At 41.6% G+C, this 22,980-nt stretch overlaps 1 protein-coding gene across 1 annotated transcript in view; it reads right to left on the bottom strand.

The window, feature by feature from the left end:
• SPMIP4 (sperm microtubule inner protein 4) overlaps positions 1-22,980 on the bottom strand; it is a 93,901-nt gene that overhangs the window by 39,972 nt on the left and 30,949 nt on the right. The window contains exons 3-5 of the mRNA XM_077491308.1: positions 12,417-12,488; positions 7,612-7,641; positions 3,454-3,629 (exon numbers count right to left, since the gene is read on the bottom strand). Coding sequence (XP_077347434.1) covers positions 3,454-3,629; positions 7,612-7,641; positions 12,417-12,488 — 278 coding nt within the window. The remainder of the gene's footprint in view (positions 1-3,453; positions 3,630-7,611; positions 7,642-12,416; positions 12,489-22,980) is intronic.

Consider the following 22,980-nt stretch of genomic DNA (forward strand, 5'->3'; position numbering starts at 1 on the left):
AAAGAACTTTTGTGTACCAAATAGCTAGTGGTTTATCTCTCCCTACTCCACACAGGAACCTGTCCCTATCGTAACAGAAGAAAGAATGTAAAATGGCCACCGGATCGGGTGTATTTATAGGTTAGGGGGAATGTACAAGTGTCCATGTGCTGTCATGTCTCAATTGGCTGTCCTGTATCACATGATAAACGTGTCACCAAAGGTTAAAGTTCTTGTATACATTAAACACGTAAGTCCGCCGCGGCGAACGACGGAAAAAGGCGTTCGAACGTGCGGACCGCGAATGTCGGAAATTCGCCGCGAAACGACCGCCGGGCGAACCGTTCGGCCATCACTAGTGGGGACACCTAAGAACATTAGCATGACTTATCCAGATTAGTCAAAGAAGACTTCTGACCTGCTCAGTTCTTCCCAATCAGAAACAAAATGTATTATACACACAGAACGGGTACCATGTGCACAAACATGGGTTGGAAACCGCAGTATATTAAAAGTTAGTTGTTTACTTATATAATGTCTTTACTGAGGAAAACATGGGTGCTGAATAAGGATGAGCCGAACACCCCCCGATTCGGTTCGCACCAGAACCTGCGAACAGACCTAAACTTCGTGTGAACTTTAGAACCCTATTAAAGTCTATGGGACTCGAACATTCAAAATCTAAAGTGCTAATATGCAAGCTATTGTCCTAAAAAGTGTTTGGGGACCTGGGTCATGCCCCAGGGGACATGTATCAATGCAAAAAAAAGTTTTAAAAACTGCAGTTTTTTCAGGAGCAGTGATTTTAATAATGCTTAAAGTGAAACAATAAAAGTGTAATATTCCTTTAAATTTCATACCTGGGGGGTGTTTATAGTATGCCTGTAAAGGGGCATATGTTTCCTGTGCTTAGAATTGTCCCTGCACAAAGTGTCATTTCTGCAGGAAAAAAAGTAATTTAAAAGTACTTGCGGCTATGATGAATTGTCGACTCCTCGTAATACAGATAACAGTCATTGAAGTCATTAATTAAAAAAAAAAAAAAAAGTGTGGGGTTCCCCCAAATTCAATTACCAGGCCCTTCAGGTCTGGTATGGATATTAAGGAGAACCCCGCGTTAATTTTTTTTAAAAAATGAGGTGGGGTTCCCCCTAAATATCCATACCAGACCCTTCTGGTCTGGTATGGATTTTAAGGGGAACTCTACAGCAATTTTAAGTTCCCCCTAAGAATCAATAACAGACCCTTTATCCGAGCACGCAACCTGGCAGGCCGCAGGAAAAGAGGCGGGGGGGACGAGAGAGCCCCCGGCCCGCAGACCCCCATAACCACCGGCCAGGCCCTTGTCCTCATCAACATGGGGACAAGGTGCTTTGAGGGGTCACAGACCCCCAAAGCATCCTCCCAATGTTGAGGGCATGTGGTCTGGTACTGTTCAGGAGGGGGGGCTCTCTTGTCCCCCCCCTCTTTTCTGCGGCCTGCCAGGTTGCGTGCTCGGATAAAAGGGTCTTGTATGGATTTTTAGGGGGAACTCCACGCCATTTTTTTTTTTTAAATTGGCGTGGAGTTCCCCTTAAAATCCATACCAGACCTGAAGTGTCTGGTATGGATATTTAGGGGGAACCCCACCTCTTTTTTTTTTTTATTTGACGCGGGTTCCCCTTAATATCCATACCAGACCTGAAGGGCCTGATAATTGAATTTGGGGGAACCCCACGCTTTTTTTAAATTTATTTTATCAATGACTTTCAATGACTGTTCTCTGTATTACGGGGAGCCGACAATTCATTATAGCCGCAAGTGATTTTAAATGATTTTTTTTCCTGTAGAAATTACACTTTGTGCAGGGACAGTTCTAAGCACGGGAAACATGCGCCCTTTCACAGGCATACTATAGACAACCCCCAGGTATGAAATTTTAAAGGAATATTACACTTTTATTGTTTCACTTTAAGCATTATTAAAATCACTGCTCCCGAAAAAACGGCCATTTTTAAAACTTTTTTTGCATTGATACATGTCCCCTGGGGCAGGACCCGGGTCCCCAAACCCTTTTTAGGACAATAACTTGCATATTAGCCTTTAAAATTATCACTTTAGATTTCTCCCATAGACTTGTACAGGGTGTTCCGCGGCTTTTCGAATTTGCCGCGAACAACCCAAATTGTTCGCTGTTCGCCGAACAGGCAAACAGGCAATGTTCGAGTCGAACATGAGTTTGACTCGAACTCGAAGCTTATCACTAGTGCTGAAAATAATAGTTGCCTGTCCTCCACTGTCTCTCAGTGTTGTAGAGAAGTATTCCAAATAAAAGTCTTGAAACTTGTATCCCGTAAGGACAAGATTTGTGTTTGTTGGTAAATAAAAGTCAATTACCATAACCAACACGTTTCAGTAGTTGAAATTTACCCCTTTTTCAGGGCTTTATGTAAATTAATTAGGGGAAGATCAGAACTTTCATTGACCAAACAATCCAGAAGCACAGATCTGATCTTCTACTAATTCATTCATAAGAACCCCAAAAAAGTAGGGTGCATTTAAACTCCCAAAATGCATTGACTGTGTTTATTATTAACTTTTGTTACCATCAACACTCTTGTCTAAAGGGGCTACTTTCTGGGAATCCAGCTTGTTGAATTGATTTGTTTATTCACTCACCACAGACACTTCTTTGAGTTACTAGCACACAGCAAGTAAATAGGCATACAGCAAGTAAAGTCCGAATTCTTGATTTACATGCTTGTTTCAATTCAGTGATTCTGAATGTATTGATGTCACTATATCAATAGGACAGCCGCAGAGCCCATATTTTTAGAAGAAGAACTCAGCAATGGTAACCTACATATTCCCTTGTTACAAGTTTGATTTAGCACAGGTAACTGCTTAAAAAATGTAGTTTCTACTGTAGTGCCCTGCCCTAGTCAGGCTAAATTTAGTTTTTGGCTTTGCTGTACTAGGTCTGTCTATATTTTTGCTATGTTTTAAGCTTGAGGAGTTATTGCTCCGGTCTGCCTCTGGAAGAAGCTTCCAGAAATAGAGTAGGAGGGTCAGCAACTGAAGTTATGAAAATGTATCTGACATCAGCCAACTCCTGGAAGGGATTACTCAGAAGGTGAGTAGGGAGAACATAAATGTTAGGCCTGTTCAGCAGGGTAATTTTCGTCTGTGTGTATTACTGAGAAGAGTTTCTGTTGTACCTCAGCATGTGCTTGGCTGAGGACCCGATGAAAGTTTACTTAAACAATATTGCTGGAGGGAATAAACTGTGGAAGCTGGTCTGGAGAAGGATCCTTTTCACCCTCACTGTAGAGTGTTGCAAGTTGTCCTTGGACATTATGAGTAGGACTGAGTGTTTACCAGTGTGCTTGAAACTGGTGTCTGGAGTCTGCGTTACACTACTTTAAGAATGATCTATAGAGTCTACAAATTCTAAATTAAAATGCAATAACACAGTTTTTCTTGTATAAGACAAACCTTTTGTTTTCTTTAGGACAATTGTAGGATGTCCACATGCTGGTGTCTGCGGGTGGAGTGGAGTACTGCAGCGCACAGGTTCATCTGCTGGTCTGAAGCTTGGAAACACAGCAAACTTAGATATGTGGGAATGGTATGGATGTTCTGCTGGGAAATCAGCTTGTATTTGTTTCTCACTGTGTTAAAAATACAATATAACAATTTAAAAGGTGAAAGATAAAATATGAAAGCAGATGACTCATTGATATGCACAAGAAATGTTTTTGATTGGATGTGCCATAATTGTTTTTAGCCTTTGGAATGTATGCATAAATAAAAAGAGTGACATTTTATGACTGTCCTGGATTTTATGTTTCTGGATTGCTGGATTTATCATGTTCACCTTGAACTTTGCAGCTCCGTTTGCACCAAAGCTATATCTACAATGTGATTTGATTCTGGGAAACATGCAAGAATGATAATTTGACTATTCTCTTTATTCCTATAAAGTTATTTTATTAGTATGGAAATAAAAGAAAACAGTTGCAAAATAGGCTTCAACTAGTAAACGTAAATAAAAATAATAATACACACACATATATATATATATATATATATATATATATATACATACACAGTATATATTGGAATACTGCCCTACGGCCCAGTCTCCGAAGAGAGGGGATCGTGCACTGCTTCTGTATGTCACAGCACATGTTGGTTTTGGGCTTTCTTGTGCATCATCTTTAGAAGAGGCTTCCCTCTGGGATGACAGTCAAGCAGACCAATTTGGTCTGAGCACTGACAGGCTAACACCCCCACCCCTTCAACCTCTGCAGCAATGCTGGCAGCGCTCATACATCTATTTCCCAAAGACAATCTCTGGATATGACGCTGAGCACGTGCACTCAACTTCTTTGGTCGACCATGGTAAGGCCTGTTCTTAGTGGAACCTGTCCTGTTAAATTGCTGTATGGTCTTGGCCACGGTGGTGCAGTTTAGGTTCAGGGTCTTGGCAATCTTCTTATAGCCTAGGCCATCTTTATGTAGAACAACAATTCTTTTTTTCAGATCCTCAGAGAGTTCTTTGCCATGAGGTGCCATGTTGAACTTCCAGTGACCAGTATGAGAAAGTAAGAGCGATAATACCACATTTAACACACCTGAGACCATGTAACACTAACTATTTACATGACACTGGGGAGGGAAAATGGCTAATTGGGCCCAATTTGTACATTTTCACTTATGGATGTACTCACTTTTGTTGCCAAAGGTTTGGACATTAATGGCTGTGTGTTAAATTATGCAAATTTACATTGTTATACAAGTTGTACACTCACTACTTTACATTGTAGCAAAGTGTAATTTATTCAGTGTTGTCACATGAAAATATATAATAAAATATTTACAAAAATGTGAGGGGTGTACTCACTTTTGCGAGATACTAAATATATACTGTATATACAGTGGGTATTAAAAAAAAATCAATTTTTTTTGCCTTTGCAGGCTAAAATGAAGACAAACATGTTTTTTGTTTTATCTAGATGTATTTACTCAGTGCAACTTATAAAATCCAAGTGAAAGATATAACAGCAACATGTCAGGAAAAAAAAAATCAAAAACAGAATCACTGAGTTGGAAAAAGGATCACCCTTCTCCTAAAAATGACTTGAAAAATCAATCAGGTGTAGCTAATCAACTTCTTAATGGCACACAAAGCCATTTTATTTTCAACTCTAATCAGCTGTGGTCATTTTGATTAGCTCAGCCTGAAAACAGCTTTCCTGGAGCATTTCAGTCCCAGGTAGTACAACTGAAAGAAACAATCAACTATGGGTGGCAGTGCACTGTCAAAAGATCTCCAGGATAAAGCTGTGGACAGGCATAAGTCAGGAGATGTATGCACACAAAAAAAGCCTTTATCACTGCCTAAAAGCACAGTGAAGTCTAGTATTAGGAAGTTGAAGGTATTTGGTACAACACAGACCCTCCCTGGATCAGGACATCACTGTAAACTGAATGAAAGAGCCAGGAGGAAACTGGTCAAAGAGGCTACCAAAGGGCCTAAAGCAACTCTGAAGCAGTTGCATGAATTTACGAGTCATCATTATGTACATGTGACAACAATATCACAAATTCTCCACAAATGTGGCTTGTATGGGAGGGTTGCAAGAAAAAAGTCAATCCCCCAAGAAAGGCCACATGCAGTCATGACTGAGCTTTTCCAAAACGCACCTTGAAGATTCTCAGGCCACGTGGAAAAAGGTGTTAGCCCTTGTACACACGGTCGGACATTCCGACAACCAAATCCGGCGGATTTTGTCCGAAACTGGTGTTGCATACACACGGTCGGACAAAGTTGTCGGAAAATCCAATCGTTAAGAACGTGATGACGTTATTTCGTTACGACGGGACTACGTTCAGGCTAGTAGCCAATAGCTTTGGTCTTGGAATTTGATCTGAGCATGTGTGCCACTTTGTCCCATTGGAACTCTCTACAAACGATCGGACAAAGTCCAATCGGATCATGTTGTCTGAAAATTTTATAGCCCAGCTCTAAAACTTTGTCGGTTGGATATTCCGATGGAAACAGTCCGATGGAGCCCACACGGTCGGATTATCCAACAACATGGTCCGATCGGACATTTTCCTTCAGAATGTCAGACCGTGTGTACAAGGGCTTATAGTTGGATGAGACTAAAATGTAATTATTTGGCCTCAACACCAAACGATATGTCTGACGGAAATCCTATACAGCTCACCATCCAAAAAACTCCATTCTTAGGCCGTGTACACACGGGCGGATTGTCTGTCCAACTTAGTCCGCTGAACCGTGTTTCAGCGGACAATCCGCTCGTGTGTGGGCTTCAGCTGACTTTTTCAGCGGACTGTCTGACGAACAAAGTCTTACGGAATTTTCATAATTTTGTCCGTTCAAACTTGGTTTTGTCCGTCCAAACTTGGTTTCAGCGGACAGTCCGCTCGTGTGTAGGCCAGTTGGACGGACTAAGTATGGCGCATGCTCAGAAAGGATTTACACGGCCGAAGGTTGCATTGCAGTGTATAGGACGTCGTTTTTCTAGTCCCGTCGTACGTGCTGCACACGTCATCGCGCACGCTTTCAGCGGACTGTCTGCTCATCGTGTGTGGTCAAGTCCGTTCATTCAAATTTTGAATGGACTGTCTGTCGGATTGTCTGACGAACTTAGTTGGGCAGACAATCCGCCCGTGTGTACGCGGCCTTACAGTAAAGTATGGAGATGGTAATATCCAGTTATGGGGTGTTCCTCTGCAGCAGGGACTGGTGCACTTGTAAGGATAGAAGGAAAAATGGATGGGGCAAAATACCATCACATTCTTAAGGAAAATCTGCTGTCCTCTGCAAGAAAGTTGTCAATGAGAAGAAGAATTACCTTCCAACATGACAATGACCCAAAGCACACAGCAAAAATGACCACACACTGGTTGAAGGAGAAAAAGGTGTATGTCCTTGCATGGCCTAGTCAGAGCCCAGACTTTAACGCCATTGAAAATCAGTGGAAAGACTGCAGTCCACAAACAGTCAACAGTTAACTGAACTTGAGCAGTTCTGCAAAGAAGAGTGGGCAAATATTGCAAAGTCTAGATGTGCAAAGTTAGTAGAGACATAGCCCAACAGACTAAAGGCTGTAATTAAAGCAAAAGGTGGTTCAACAAAATACTGACACAAGGGGGTGATTCTTTTTCCAACTCAATGATTCTGTTTTTGAATTGATTCCTGACATGTTGGTGTTATAGCTTTTACTTGGATGTTATAAGTTGCATTGGGGTTGATTTACTAACACTGGATAGTGCAAAATCAGCTTCTAACTTCAGCTTGTTTAGTTAAGCTTTGGCAATAAAACCTGGAAGCTAATTGATTTGAGTAAATACAGCTGGATAAAACAAAAACTGAGTCTGTCTTGATTTCAGGCTGCAAAGCAAAATGGATTATTTTAAAGAGAGTGATATACTATATATACACCTTTAAAAAAATATAGTGTAAACATTTGATCAGTTCCAGTGGCGGCTGCTCCATTGGGGGGGGGGGGGGTTGTTTGCCGCCCCCCAAAATATTCAGCACCAGCCGCCACTGGTCAGTTTTAATGTTCACACCATTTTGCAACTTCCAAATCTACATTTATTTAAATGTTGACTAACCTGAGAGAAGCAGCAGGAGGTTTTGGATACCTAAAAATATAAATAAAATTTACTTATTTGGCTGTCTTGGCAGTATAGAACATGCTAATATATACTGTACTGAATATGGTTATTTATCTGTTGCAGTCCTTTAATGTAAGTATCACTAATGGGTCAAAGCGAGCCCATAAAATATTTGCGGTTGTAGCATGGAAGTTACATAGTTACATAGTATGTAAGGTTGAATAAAGACAATAGTCCATCCAGTTCAACCTGTGTAGGTGCACATGTGTCAGTGTCTATAATTATTTCATACGTCAATGTCTATAATTATTTCCCATATCCATGTATGTTGTGTTCTTTAAGCTACACATCCAAGAGTCTCTAAAAAATATCAATACTGCAGCTCACAGAAGCTCAAAGAAGCAGCTTCTACAGGCTGTTGAGCTTTTTTGAGCTCTTATTATTTCTCCCTGGAAACTCCCCTACATGTTAGCCAATGTGTCCATGCACACTATGGCTTTTCAGGAGTTTACAGGCATATGCTTTTACAGGCAGAACCCCCCCACCACCAAACTTGCATTTCTGAGAGGTGCTTTCAAGCACAAAAGATTCCTAATGCCCCATACACATGGAAATTCCGACTGAAAAAGTCTGATCGGATTATGTTGTCGGAAAATCGTTTGTGGGCTCTATCGGACTTTTTCTGTCAGAATGTCAGACGGAAAAAGTTTGAGAGCTGGATCTAAAATTTTTCCGACAACAAAATCCGATCAGACTTTTTCCGAATGGTGTGTAGGGAATTCCAACGCACAAAGTACCACGCATGCTCAGAAAAAATTGTTTCGTTGTATGCTTTGTACGTCCGTGTGTATGCAAGACAAGTTTCGCCCAAAATCTGTCTGAAAAAATCTGATGGATTATGTGGTCATAATGTCCGACTGTGTGTATGGGGCATTAGTGCCCAAAAACGCGGGAAGACACGCGAAAGAGTGCGAAAACGCATGAAAAAAGCTCAAAGAAGCTCGAAAACACACAAAAACAAAATAGGAAAAATGAGCTGGAGGGAGGATTTATGAAGAAAAACAAACGCTTATGCTCAAAAAAGCTTAATAAAAACGTTCAAAAGACCTTAAAAAAGTACAAGCTTCTGTAAGCTGAAATAAAAGCTCAAATGCCTGTAAAAGCAGCTTTTTTTTTTTTTGAGCTGCAGTGTGCATGTGCCCTAACCTGTTTTTAATGTTACTGTTACTGATAATGTGCTCATTTTATGACTCACATTACTACAGAAACAGTAACTACAGAAACAGAAATGCTAAATGCAACAGAAGTTGAATAATACCAGCTTCAAAGTATAAATTCATTCACAACTTCTTTTTTTAGTTTAGCATTAGAATGGTGGGTTAGAATAGTTTTTACTGCTTTACTTAAAAAGGTATGCATTTTTTTTATTGCTGTTGTGCCCCTATTAGAAGGATACCTTCTTTTCTTGGTGCCTCCATGGCAGCATACCAATGGTTGATGGCTCCGCCCTCGATCAACCCACAGGACCACGTAACTCTATAAAAAAAAGAGTTACTCTCCCCTCGGGTATTCTTTTTCCTGTCCTCATCCCTGCAGGATCACAGTCCAGCCCTACCTCACCGTCCTATGGTGCGACCATTGCAGGTTCATGCTCTCCTGCAGTATGGAGCTTCATTACTTGGGTTGCTAAATGCACCAGTATTTTAACCTGGTGATCTAGCTAGTAATGCACTTCCTGCTTTAATGGTGTCTTCACTGTAGATGGAGGAGCAACTGACACACCCTTGGAAAACAGCATTGTCAATCTAGGGCAGTGATGGCGAACCATGGCACCCCAGATGTTTTGGAACTACATTTCCCATGATGCTCATGCACTCTACAGTGTGGTTGTGCATTATTGGAAATGTAGTTCCAAAACATCTGGGGTGCCAAGGTTCACTGATCTAGGGTGAGGGTAGTGTTAGTCCATCGATGGCGCAAATATTGCATGATTCCCCCATCAACACAGACAGTGTTGGAATCCCTCCTGCTAAGCAATTGTCTGCTTCCAGGGGGGGGGGGGGGGAGGGGTGATGACGGGTGGGGTAAGCCATCCCCGACAGTAGAAGACTGATTATTGCTAGAGATTATAGCAGCCACTAGCATAAATCAAAAGTGAATCCAGCAGGCAAGCACCCAAGTTGATAGATCGATCAAATTGGTACATTCAGCCTGCCCACGCATGGTTTGAATCTGGCCGGGATTCAAACTATCTACGGTCGGCCTTAGATTAGCAGATTTAGTTGGGCGTCAAACTAACAAATTAAAGCCTAATGCTGTATACACATGACCGGACTTTCCGACAGACTAGGTCAGACGGAATCAGTCCGTCGGACAATCCGAGTGTGTGGGCTAATCCAATAGTTTTTCATTTAAAAAAATCCAACGGACGTAGAAATAGAACACGTTTCAAATCTGTCTGATGGACACAATTCCTATCGGGAAAACCGTTCTGTATGCTGGTCCGACGGACCAAATACGACGCAAGGGCAGCTATTGGCTACTGGCTATTGAACTTCCTTTTTGCCAATATGGGTGGCACAGTGGTGTAGTGGGTACCACTATTGCCTAGCAGTAAAAAGGGTCACTGGTTCCAATCCCAACCATGACACTACCTGCTTGGAGTTTGTATGCTCTCCCTGTGCCTGTGTGGGTTTCCTCCGGGTACTCTGGTTTCCTCCCACACTTCAAAGACATGCTGGTAGGTTAATTAGCTTCTGTGCAAAATTGGCCCTAGGACTATGAATGTGAGTTGGGGACCTTGGATTGTGGGCTCCTTGAGGGTAGGGACTGATGTGGTGTGCAATGTATGCGTGGAGCGCTGCGTAAATTGACTGTGCTATATGCGTACCTTAAATAATATAATAGATTAGCATCTTAATGAGACACAATGTACAGGGATAGGGACGATTGTAGACACACACTCAGGATGGACTGGTGTCTTTATTCAACCTTACTAACTGTGTAATATGTATTCTTCTATGTATTTTTGGTAACAAAATTGCAATAAGCGTATATTGATTGGTTTGCGTAAAAGTTATAGCGTCTACAAAATAGGGGATAGATTTATGGCATTTTTATTATTATAATTTTTTACTAGTAATGGTAGCGAACTGTGATTTTTAGCAGGACTGCGACATGGCGGCAGACAGATTGGACATTTTTGACACTTTTTTGGGACCATGGACATTTATACAGCGATCAGTGCTATAAAAATGCACTGATTACTATGTAAATGTCACTGGCAGGGAAGGAGTTAACACTAGGGGGTGATCAAGGGGTTAAATGTGTTCCCTCATGTGTGTTTCTAACTGTGGGTGCAGTGTACTGACTGGAGGAAGAGACATATCGCTGTTCCTAATTACTAGGAACAGCAAATCTGTCTCCCCTCTCCTGTCAGAATGGGATTTGTGTGTTTAAAAAAAACAAAATCCCTGTTCTGGCTCTCGTTCCCACAATCGCTGGTGTACGGCAGACATCGCGCCCGCCGGCCACGCTCATTGGGTCCATCGCCATGCAGAGGGCGCATGTGTGCCTGCTATGGCTCTTAAAGGAGCCGATGTACAGGTATGGTGATTCGCGCAGGGGAGCGAACCTGCTGCCGTAAATGTATGTGAGTCAGTCGGGAAGTTTTTTCCTTTCTGTTATATTCTGAGCCTTTCTCTCTGGCTCCCCCCGGTGGTTGACAAAAGAAACTGCAGTTTCTTCATCTTCCAATCCAGCCTTTTACATACAATAGGTAATTATCACTACACAGGCAGAAGCCATTAGTGGGGCTCACTTTGGTCTTCTGACAGATAGCTATTGATGTATATGTTATAGTCTATACTTTGATCCTTATATGGGAACCTTGGTTCTTCTATGACACGCTGGTATCCGCATAATTGTTGGTCCGCTGGCCCTGGTCTGTTCTCATACTGACCTGAAATTAGTTTTGGGGTAAGAATAGTTCCAGTCAATCTTTTTTCTTTTTTCTTTTAAGATGTTTGATTTAGAACATTTAGTCCTTAGTTTTTATTATTATATTTTGTCTTTTGTATTTCTTTATATATTGATGTGAATGCGCTGTACACAGACAATTACGGATCTCCTGAAAAAGCTATATATTCTAACGAAACAGGTCAAGAATTATGTTTTTGTACAGTAGTTATACCTCATTCTTTAATGTTTTGGTCTGATCACGCAATTTTAAACTAAAGATTGTTATATATTTTTTTTAAATGTATTAAATAAAAATGTGTTACTTTTACTATACATGATATTGTTTCTCATTGTTTTAGGCACCTCAAAAGTTCCCTTATTCCAATTTCCATTTTCTTCAATTATTTTGGGATGTGGTGCCTTGCTCCACCTATCCTTGGCTGATTCAATTTGCTTCTCAATTTTTAAAATGCTGTCAAATTCAATTATCCATAGATGGTGGATTTTAAAGGATTTTGTCTCAGGACAGGAATCAGATTCACCTCTTAACAGGCATTATAATGCATCTAATTTAGCTTTATGATGAGCATTTATTATATCACCTTTCCCATTTTACAGCCATTATATGGCTGACTAATGACGCAAACCTTGAAACTACCATCTCAAAGCTCAAAGATCAAAAGAAGAAAGAGTGTGTGGGGTGAATATGACCCCTTTGTAACTATACAGGGGTCTCTTCCTTTAGGTGCCCAGTTGGTCATCTTTTCTATATTGGTTAGTCATTGAAGGTCCTGCCCATTTCTGTTGTGATCAATACTGGTTACAAGTGTTTATTTACTTACAGATCATCACTTTCACGAACTGCACTTTTCTTCAGCTTAGTCAGGTCATAGTACTGCTGTATTGGAAGGCCCCTGCACAACAACATAGAAAGTTAGAGAGCTTCATAGTGTGTGATAGCTTTTTTTTTTTTTTAACATCTAAAAATATGTCTGTTTGTGAAACAAATAATTTGAAAAGAAGTGACAGACATGCACAACATATTGTATAGTTAAAACCTTGGTTCAGGTAAATAAAAAAATAAAAAACAAACACAAGGCATAGTACTTACATTGAGTGTGAACTGTCCCTTGTGCCAGTGCTGGCTGTCCTGGTAAGTCCTCTGCCCCCCCCCCCCCCCCCCAGTTCCTTTCAATGCTTCGGGTGTTAATATGAGTGCTGGACCTGTCATAAGCACTCACCAAGAATGCCAACTATGCCTGTCCTTTCCAGCCCCTCTCCTCTATCCACTTCCAGACCAGACCTTTTCTGGCACTTTTTGTTTACATGTAGCAATCAGTATTTTTTGCTAGAAAATTACTTAGAACGCCCAAATATTATTAAAGCAGAGGCCCTAGAGAATAAATTGTTTTTCAAATGCAATTTGTGGGGAAAAAATACACTTCTTTGAATTTGAATGCAAAATAAAAACATAATACATAACCCAATTGTTTTGTAAAAATATAAATAATGTAACAATATAAAATATAATGTTACAACGAGTAAATAGATACCAAACACGGCATGCTTTAAAAATGCGTACGCCCCGTGCAACAGCTACAACCGCATAAATGTTACTATCTATAGGCGATTCTTTAAAAGCCATTAAGGGTTAACACTTTACATTTACAGAGGAGGTCTAATGCTAGAATTATTGCCCATGATCTGACATTTGCAGGGATACCTCACTTGTGGGATGATCACTGTTTGCTTGTGTGCGGGACCGACACACGTATTCACCTTTGCATGCAAGCATGGGGGAGGGGGTGGGGTGCTTTAAAAAAATGGTTTATTAATTAATTTAAGTTTTTTTTTATTTCTACACTGTTGCTATAATTTTTTTTATCACTTTTATTACTGCCACAAAGAATGTAAACATCCCTTGTGACAACAATTGGCATTTGACAGGTACTCTTTTTGGAGAGATCGTGTTTTTGAATGCTTTGTACAGCTCTCCAACCAGCCAGTGGATGCACCAGCTGGTTGCTCGGGTCTCCAGGTGGGACAGAGAGCCTGAGAAGGCATGGAAGGCCAGTTAACCGCTAGGATGGCTTTTACAAGAGAGCTGACCGCCAGCTCTTAAAATGGTACCAGCACATCATCCGGTATAACCACAAAAGTCCAGCGACATATGGGCATGCAGGGCCTGTGCTACCATTAGGCAAACTAGGCAGTGCCTAGGGCGCACTGCTGTCTAGGGCGCCCAGCCACTGGTGTTCCTATTCTACTCTCTGCAGCAAGCAACTAAGTCTCAGCATCACTGAGATACTGAAATACCGTCACAGTCTGAATTTACATTATCGCAGATTCGAATGTAAATGTATTTCGTGTATAAAGACTGATCTGTCCCCCCTTCCCCCCTGGTAGGCTGCATTGATGGGCGCAGGTGGGGCTACATTGATGTCCACCGGTGTGGATGCATTGATGGGTGCTGGTGAGCCTGCATTGATGAGCACTGGTGAGACTGCGTTGATGGGCGCTGGTGAGGCTGCATTGATGGGCGCTGGTGAGGCTGCATTGATGGGCGCTGGTGAGGCTGCATTGATGGGGCGCTGGTGAGGCTGCATTGATGGGGCGCTGGTGAGGCTGCACTGATGGCCACTTGTGTGGATGCATTGATGGGTGCTGGTGACATAGCTACCAACTGTCCCTGATTCCGAGGGACTGTCCCTGTTTTGGAGCAATGCCCCTCTGTTCCTCATTCCTCCTCATTCGTCCCTCATATTGCTCTGATTTATATAGTTGTATGTAAAATGCACATTTTATCTTTCAAAAGGTGTTTCCCAGTGCTAAATCTTTAATCCAAATTCTAAATTGCTGCATTTGTAAATTTTAAAAGCCAATATAAGGGAATCGTAGTGGTAAAAACAAGCCCTTCTAGATTTAATTAACCTTTTTTTTTTGGTTAATTCTCCTTTAAGGGGGTGTGGCGGGGATGTGTCTTATGCCTACATACATTTGCTAGTAGGTGTCCCTCATTCTCATCTCAAAATGTTGGGAGGTATGTGGTGAGGCTGCATTGATGGGCGCTGTTAGGCTGCATTGATGGGTGCTGGGGAGGCTGCATTTGATACACGCTGGGGAGGCTGCATTTTATGGGCGCTTTATTAAAAAGGTGGGGTATACCTGGGCAGGGCAAAGGGGGTGGAGTTAGGGGTGGGGCCAAGTGGGGTGGCAAAATTAGGTTTCAACTAGGGTGTCAAAAATCCTTGCACCAGCCCTGTGGGCATGTTGCTGATCTGGAAATTATTCATAGAATGCTTTGACAGCATTTGCACTGTTCTGCTCCCAATACATACCATATCCATGTGCACCATGTAGTATATCTCCCAACTTTTTGAGATGGGAAGGAGGGACATCTATCAGCAAAAGTATGCAGGCATAGGACACACCCCCTGCCAAGCCCCCTTAAAGGGGAATTATACAAGAAAAACAAGATTGGTTAAACCAACAAGTGCTTTTTTACCACTACGATTCCTTTATAGTGGCTTTTGGAATTTACAAATGCAACAATTTAGAAATCGGATGAAAGGCTTAGCACTGGACAACACTTTTTGATAGATAAAAAGTGAATGTTATATATATATATATATATATATATATATATATATATATATATATATATATATATATATATATATATATATATATATTTATATAGATCAGATCAAAATGAGGGACAAAAGAGGAGGAATCAGGGACAGAGGGACATTGCTCCAAATCAGGGACAGTCCCTCGAAATCAGGGACAGTTCCTTGGATTTACAGAGCCCTATTGGCAGTGAGGGGTAATCCCTTTCATCTACATGGAGCACCAGACCTGTCAATCACCCATATATGCTGTACACCCACAGTTGTACAGGCTCATCTTTTGTATAGAAGTTGCTTGTATTTCACTGCACATTGTGAGCTTCTCATAGTGTGCATTAGAAGCTGCAGGAAGATTACACCTATACCTTACTACTACATACTGTAGTGTGATGATATGACAATTACAGGTTTATTTGCTTAGAGGTTACAAAGTCTAAGGGTGTGTATGCAGGAGCTTAGAAGCCTTAAATTATTTTGTCTTGTGTTTACCGACCAGGAGCCCAGCACCATTATTTTACACTGTTAACAACTTTTAAACTGTTTTGAAGACTCCAATAGAAAAAAACGAAGTATGCAACATTCTTAACAATATACTGTTCTAAAATGAAAACTTCATTGCATTTACAATCTTCCCATAACATACATTTATAGACCGAATTCCAGAAATGGATCTTTGTCCAGCTTAGAGCAACGTAACTATGCATATGCAGTACTATACCTGTGTAATCCCTGAGGAAGCTGTATATCACACAGAACAGCACATAAAAATGAAAATTTACAATGATATTCCATTATGTATAACTGCTTTAAATTTGACTTGGTACATACAACAAGTTGGTTTTACATGCAAGAACAGGTTCAAGCAACATACTTGTGAAGCGCTTAACAAAGAAGTCAAGCATGTCATTTTGGCTATTTTTACTATATTAGAGATGACATGCATTTTTAAGGTGGACATAATAATTATTTTTTTTTTATATATATTATAAAGACTTGTAAGAACACTTGTCAGATGTTCAAAATCTTACATTCTAGCAGACATCTGCTGCTCTGGCATCATCTAGTGGCAGCATTCTAGAATTGCAGTTAACTTACAATTCCAACAGCAATATTTTATGAGAAATATGCTGCCCTCCAGTGGTCAAATATAAAACTTCCTTTCTACCTAAATAGATAAAAATGATTTTCAAATATATTTGGATTTAATATACAGGGCTGCTGTTAGAAATTACAGGGCCCCATACAGCCTACCTGACAGGGCCCCCCCCCCCCCAAAAAAATATCAAATACATTTTTTGCTAAAATGGGATGGTAGCAATGCCGTTTTGCAGCCATGGCAGAAATTATACCCTTGCTACTACTGCCTCCTGACTCCTGTATTTTGTTATAATTTTTTTTAAATTGCTGAATAGATATTTTTCTTTGCGAGACTGGCTGCAACTATGAGCCAAGTGTTTGGCTTGCAGTTGCAAAGTGGCCCCATTGAATTCAATGGGAAGTTTGATAGGTGGTGCTGCCTGTCAAACTCTGCAGCCTGTGTTAAAATGCCGCAGCTGTGTAGTAAAACATTGCAACTACATAATGTGTACAGCCCTGTCTGACGGTATTGTTAGGATTTGGGTGTGCAGCTAGGGGTGGTGATAAATTCACGGCTCAGCCAACCATGTGAAAGAGTTCTTAGGCTGCATTACCACTTTGTATTTCCTGACCGTGTGACAAAGGGTAAGGGAAACGCATGCTTTGCATGCATTTTAGAAATGCACTGCAATGTCGCATAGTGCTTGTGGTGCCGTTAATTGTTAATGGCACCCCAAAAACAGCTTGCATTTTGTCATGTGACAAACTTGCAAAGTTGCATGCCTGTAAATGTTCTAGAACTTTTATGGTGTGTTTATCAAAGTGAATGGGCTGCCCTATGTATAAACAATCAAAAAAAAAAAAAATGCAGGAATGTGTTCTCGCTATGCTAAGTGTGAATGGGGCCTCAGGAGTGGCATATAGAAATAGCTGGTGCATTGTTGCTGGTGGAGATGTTTGTCAGCTGGAATTCTGAACTTTCTGCAGCTTCACCCCCCTTCCTCAGTCACCCCTTTCCATTAGAAGCACTACAACATTCAAACCCTACAGCCACAATTCACACAGAGCACGGAGTAGAGGTCAGGAGAGCAGAGCTCAGGACTCATCAGGGAGGAACAGGCAGAGAACTTCTTACCTTCAATCTTTCTTCTTTGCAAGATAACGCTGCAAAGGGGGAGGGGGAGTTTAAGGACCCACAGAACTCCGGCTAGGGTTGCCACCTGTCCAGGATTCACCCGGACAGTTCGGGTTTGGAATCCTGTGTCCGGGTTTCAGTCTGCCTGAAACCCGGACACATTATTTAGACTGGGCTGTGGCTCCCCAAGTAACTTAGATAGTAACACAAAAATCTGTTGCCATTCGGGATCTGCTGCCCGCTCTCTGAGGGTAGGTTTGGCATCACTGGTGGGCATGATGTTAGTAAGAGCAGTTTGGCCACATCCACTGTTTGTCGCAGTGCACTGCGTTACCACTCTCCTTGGGGGGCACCCAAAGGTGTCTCAGGTCTTTTATAATCCTATAGTGTATACTACGAAAAAAATGTGCCCTGTGCCGCTAAAGTGTTCGGGTTTGGCTTGAAGAAAAGGTGGCAACCCTAACTCCGGCAGTGTAATGATTTCAAGGCAGAAGCAGAGAGACAGTGTGCAGCTGTCCCTGCTGCTCTAAAATCGGGATGCAGCCTGAGAATAAAGCCAGCATGGGACAGCTTGCTAAACAAAGGGACTGTAGGCAAGTAAGTAGAACACAGGGATAAAGCACAGGAGTCACAAGGCAGAACAGCCAGCTCTCCTCTCCTGCAGTTGTCCGGGCCCCCTTTTGGACTGATGAGGCTCGGGCCCCCTACTGGAGGGCTGGCTGTACTGCCTTATCAGCGGCCCTGTTAATATACAATTGCAAATGAAGATGTATATATAAACTAGGGACCACCTACTAAAACCGACATCTTTCCACCCTATATAGGCAACTAATAGAAATAACAGAGAGAAAATAGTATTGTCACCTATTTATCTCTGTTCAGAGAGCAAACTTACATATTGGAACTGTTGTAGGGGGTTATTTACTAAAGGAAAATCCACTTTGCACTGCAAAAATCCACTTTGCACTCCACTTTGCACTTTAGCCTGCACATAATTTGATGTTAAAATCAGCAGAGCTTCCACTCATTTCAGATCTACCCCTTAGATTTAGAGCAACTGCACTTCCAAGTGCACTTGCAGTGTAAAGTGGATTTGCCTTTCGTAAATATCCCCCATAGTCTCATAGTGATTTAAAATATGAATTACTCTCCCAGGCTTTCTCAATGTGATCAATACATAAAACGCACAATGATGGTGCCAAACATAAATATGAACCCAAAGGATTGTGACATCAAGCATTCGTTGGTAAAGTACTTTAAGACTGGTACTTATTCCAATCTAATGTGGAGTAGACCAGTATATATACTGGGACCCGCAAAACTGCATATATGTGGTTCCTCAAGACTCAAATAATAACAAATATACTAATCAAGTTACAATACAATAGTGCTCAAATAAAATTCCTCTACCAATGTGTAGTGACTTATATGTAAACATCACACAATGACATAAAGAATACAAATATGTTAGGCGTTTAGAATTCAGTTCACTCTGATGTGGTGTTTTAAATAAAGGTGAATCCCTTCACCGTGAAAATGTGTTGTCTGGTGTCTCTTCTTTCAAATGTTGTGACACCTAGGTGCTCTCAAGCCTCTCACCTTACTGCTGTAAGGTAACAGCATGTGTGGTGTCCTGGTGGTTGGTGTGTTGGTGTTGATCAGTGGCTACAGACAATGGCTGCAGTGCTAATTTGTGTATTCTGACAGTGGAAGGCCCCACTGCTGTTAGAATATAACTGTGAGGGTAGGGGAATCATTTCCATTTTTTGTTTTGTTCAGCTGGCTAATTGAAAAAACGGAGCCATGTATGGCCAGCTTTAGTATAGATGTGTGGGGGTGGATTGCTTTTCAGATGCGTTTGACAGGCAGTGACAAGGCGATATGGCGGTAAATACTGCACCAATGCGCTGCAGCTCTGTGTATTAAAAGCAGTTGCAGGGTGGTCATGGCCTCGATCACTTGAATAGGTCATATTTGGTGGTGGCTCTGCCTGCCAAACATAATAGGGTATCATTTTTAATTATTTATTTTTTTGCAAGTCATGATATGCGGACCTGGGAAGTTAGAGCATCACACATGATTTATCCTGCTCAACGTCTTATTACTTCTTTGAACAGATGTGTTTTAAGACCTTCTTAAATTTCTGCCTAAAGCTCCATCTAGGTTTCAGTTTGACGTGGACTAGACTCTTCCGTGATTCTATGGGGTGAATTTACTAAAGGCAAATAGACTGTGCACTTTGCAAAGTGCAGTTGCTCCAGAACTTAGTAAATGAAGTAAAGCTTCACTTTGCAAAGTATACCCAATCACGTGCAAGGAAAATAAAAAAAAAAACAGCATTTTTGCTTGCATGTGATTGGATGATGGTAGTCATCAGAGCTTCTGCTCATTTATTTGCTCTGGAGCAACTGTTCTTGCAGAGTGCAACTGCACTTTACAAAGTGCACAGTCTATTTGCCTTTAGTTAAAGCGGGAGTCCACCGGGACTCCGCGTTTTTTTTTTTTTTTAAAAGCCAGCAGCTACAAATACTGCAGCTGCTGACTTTTAAAATAGTGACACTTACCTGTCCAGCGCGCCCGCGATGTCGGCACCCGAAGCCGATCTGTAGATCGTATCTCGGGTGCTGCCGCCGCCATCTTGGGTATGGGAATCAGGAAATGGAGCCTTTCGGCTTCATTTCCCGGTTCCCTACTGCGCATGCGCAAGCTGCGCTGCGCAATAAGGACGGTCCCCGCTGCCTCTGGGATCTGTGTGTTTTCCCAGCAGGCAGCGGGGCACTTGCGGGAAGGGGCGGGCACTTGCGGAAAGGGGCGTAATATACGCCCCTTTCCGCAGAGAGCTATCCCGGAAGTGGGTACAGATACCTGTACTGTACAGGTATCTGCACCCCCCTCCCCCCTGAAAGGTGCCAATTGTGGCGCCGGAGGGGGGGAGGGTTCCGATGAGCGGAGGTCCACTTTAGGGTGGACCTCCGCTTTAATCAACCTCCATCTGCTCCAAATTGCATACTATGGACATGGTTATAGACACCTCTATATATTTACAGAGAACTAACCTTAGAAAATCAAGCAACTATGTAATCTGCCAAAAGGACCCAATAAAGACCAGGCAAATAGTTAAAGATTAATTTTCCTTGTGCACTATAATACATATATAGCAAGCCTACAGTTGTATGGACTAACTTCATTCTTCTTTAGAAGTTAGTGCTCATTTATTGCTTCACAGGCAAACGTTTCCATAGAAACAGTTTACTGAGTTACCAGCCGGCTGTTTATCACCTTTGTGCAGCAAAGCAGAGTTTGGTCCTTGAGTTCTATCTACTGCTATGAGTGATCAATATATTTCTGGTTGGCTGGCGGTATTGTCTCTTTTCGTTGGATTGCACACAGTACTACCCATCACATGCTGACACAAAGATAGGGAAATGGAAAATTGTTATATGATACTGTAATTTTCTCTTAGTTTTAGGTCAGAAACGAATTCCTTAGAATTAGGGAAAATATAAGGTGAAGAAATTTGCAGAGGAACATGGCTGAATTGCAAATATAACACATTGTAGACTGACATGATTGGATACCTGGAAAGAAAAATTATATTATATTTTATCATTTTTTTTTCCTGCCCAAAGTGTTTCTAAAGTCTAAAAAAAATTCTTACTTAATGTATTCCTTCTATTAAGACAAAACACGTTTAGCCATTGGTTTTGACCTCCCCCCACCCCCTCATACACTCATACTTATCTGAGCCCTCATTTGATCCAGCACTGTGCACTTCCATGTCTCATTAGCTTTGCTGGGGCACCAGGAGCCATTGGCTCCCACTGCTGTCAATCAAAGCTAGTGGCGAGGGAGCAGGGCCGAGTCCCGTTGTCTGTGTCAATGAACGCAGCAGCAGGGCTCGGGAACGAGAGTAGGCCAATGGACAGAGTGGAGGAGCCAGGAGCGCTGGCGGGGGACCTAAGAAAAGGAGATTCGGGGCTACTTTGTGCAATTCCTTTACACAGAGCAGGTAAGTATAGAGATTTTTAAAAAAAATTAAATTTTCTTTACAATCACGTTAAGACCTACTCAGTGTTGTTTTTAGTTTTTTTCATTCCCCATAGGTTACCCATACAAGGGGGAGATTTACTAAAACTGGAGCACTCAGAATCTGGTGCATTGTAGCCAATCAGCTTCTAACTTCAGCTTGTTATTGTTATTATACACAACTTATATAGCACCAACAGTTTGCGCAGCGCTTTAAAATGAAGAGGGGGAGGGCGGCACAAATACAATTCAATACAGAAGGAAAGGAGTGCAATTAACTTTGACAATAAAACCTGGAAGCTGATTGGTTCCTATGCACCAAATTTTGCACTCTCCAGTTTTAGTAAATCTCCCCCCGTGCGGGAGCAGAAGGGATTGTTTCTATTGCAGACTGGGTTGGATCTGGAATATAGTTAAATAAGAGCCAGAAAAATATACACTTTAACAGAATAAAATTAACCACTTTCTGACCGCCTCAGGCAGATATACTGCGGCAGAAGGGCACATACAGGCAGATTAACGTACCTGTATGTTGCCCTTTAAGAGGCAGCATTGCGGGCGCGCATGCATGCCCGTCAGGAGCTCCATGACCGCGATCGTGGGTCCCACGGACTCGATTTCCACGGGGATACTCGCGATCGTCTCATGGTGAGGAAGAACGGGGAGATGCTGATATAAACAAGCATTTCCCCATTCTGCCTAATGACACTGTCACTGATCACAGCTGTCTGTAATCGGGTGTGGTGATCAGTGATGTGTCAGACACAGCCCCCCCCCCCCCACAGTTCGAATCACTCCCTAGGACACATTTAACCCCTAGAGTGCCACCTAGTGGTTAATCCCTTCACTGCCAGTCACATTTACACAGTAATCAATGCATTTTTAATCGCAGTGATCACGGTATAAATGTGAATGGTCCCAAAATCATGCCAAAAGTGTCCGATGTGTCCGCCATAATGTCGCAGTCATGATAAAAATCACTGATCATCGCCATTACTAGTAAAAAAAAAAAAATATCAATAAAAATGCCATAAAACTATCCCCAATTTTGTAGACGCTATAACTTTTGCGCAAACCAATCAATACACGCTTATTGCAATTTTTTTTTACCAAAAATATGTAGAACAATACGTATCGGCCTAGACTGAGGAAAAAAATGTTTTTTTAATATATTTTTTGGGGATACCAAAATAACAAAATAACAAAAAGTAAAAAATAATGAGTTTTTTTCAAAATTGTCGCTATTTTTTTGTTTATAGCGCAAAAAATAAAAAACCACAGAGGTGATCAAATACCACTAAAAGAAAGCTCTATTTCTGGGGAAAAAAAAATTGTTTGGGAGCCACGTCGCATGACTGCGCAATTGTCAGTTAAAGGCGACGCAGTGCCAAATCGCAAAAAATGCTCTGGTCAAGAAGGGGGTAAATTATTCTGGGGCTGAAGTGGTTAATATATATCTTTAGGCAAAACTTTTTTTTCATTTTAGTTTTGGATTAAGGACGGGAAGGGTTAACCCCTTCGTCAGATTTTTATTGTTGT

The sequence above is a fragment of the Lithobates pipiens genome, unplaced genomic scaffold, assembly GCF_037356315.1.
Source record: "Lithobates pipiens isolate NorthernLeopardFrog02 unplaced genomic scaffold, aLitPip1_a1.2 Scaffold_19, whole genome shotgun sequence".
Classification (NCBI taxonomy): Eukaryota; Metazoa; Chordata; class Amphibia; order Anura; family Ranidae; genus Lithobates; species Lithobates pipiens.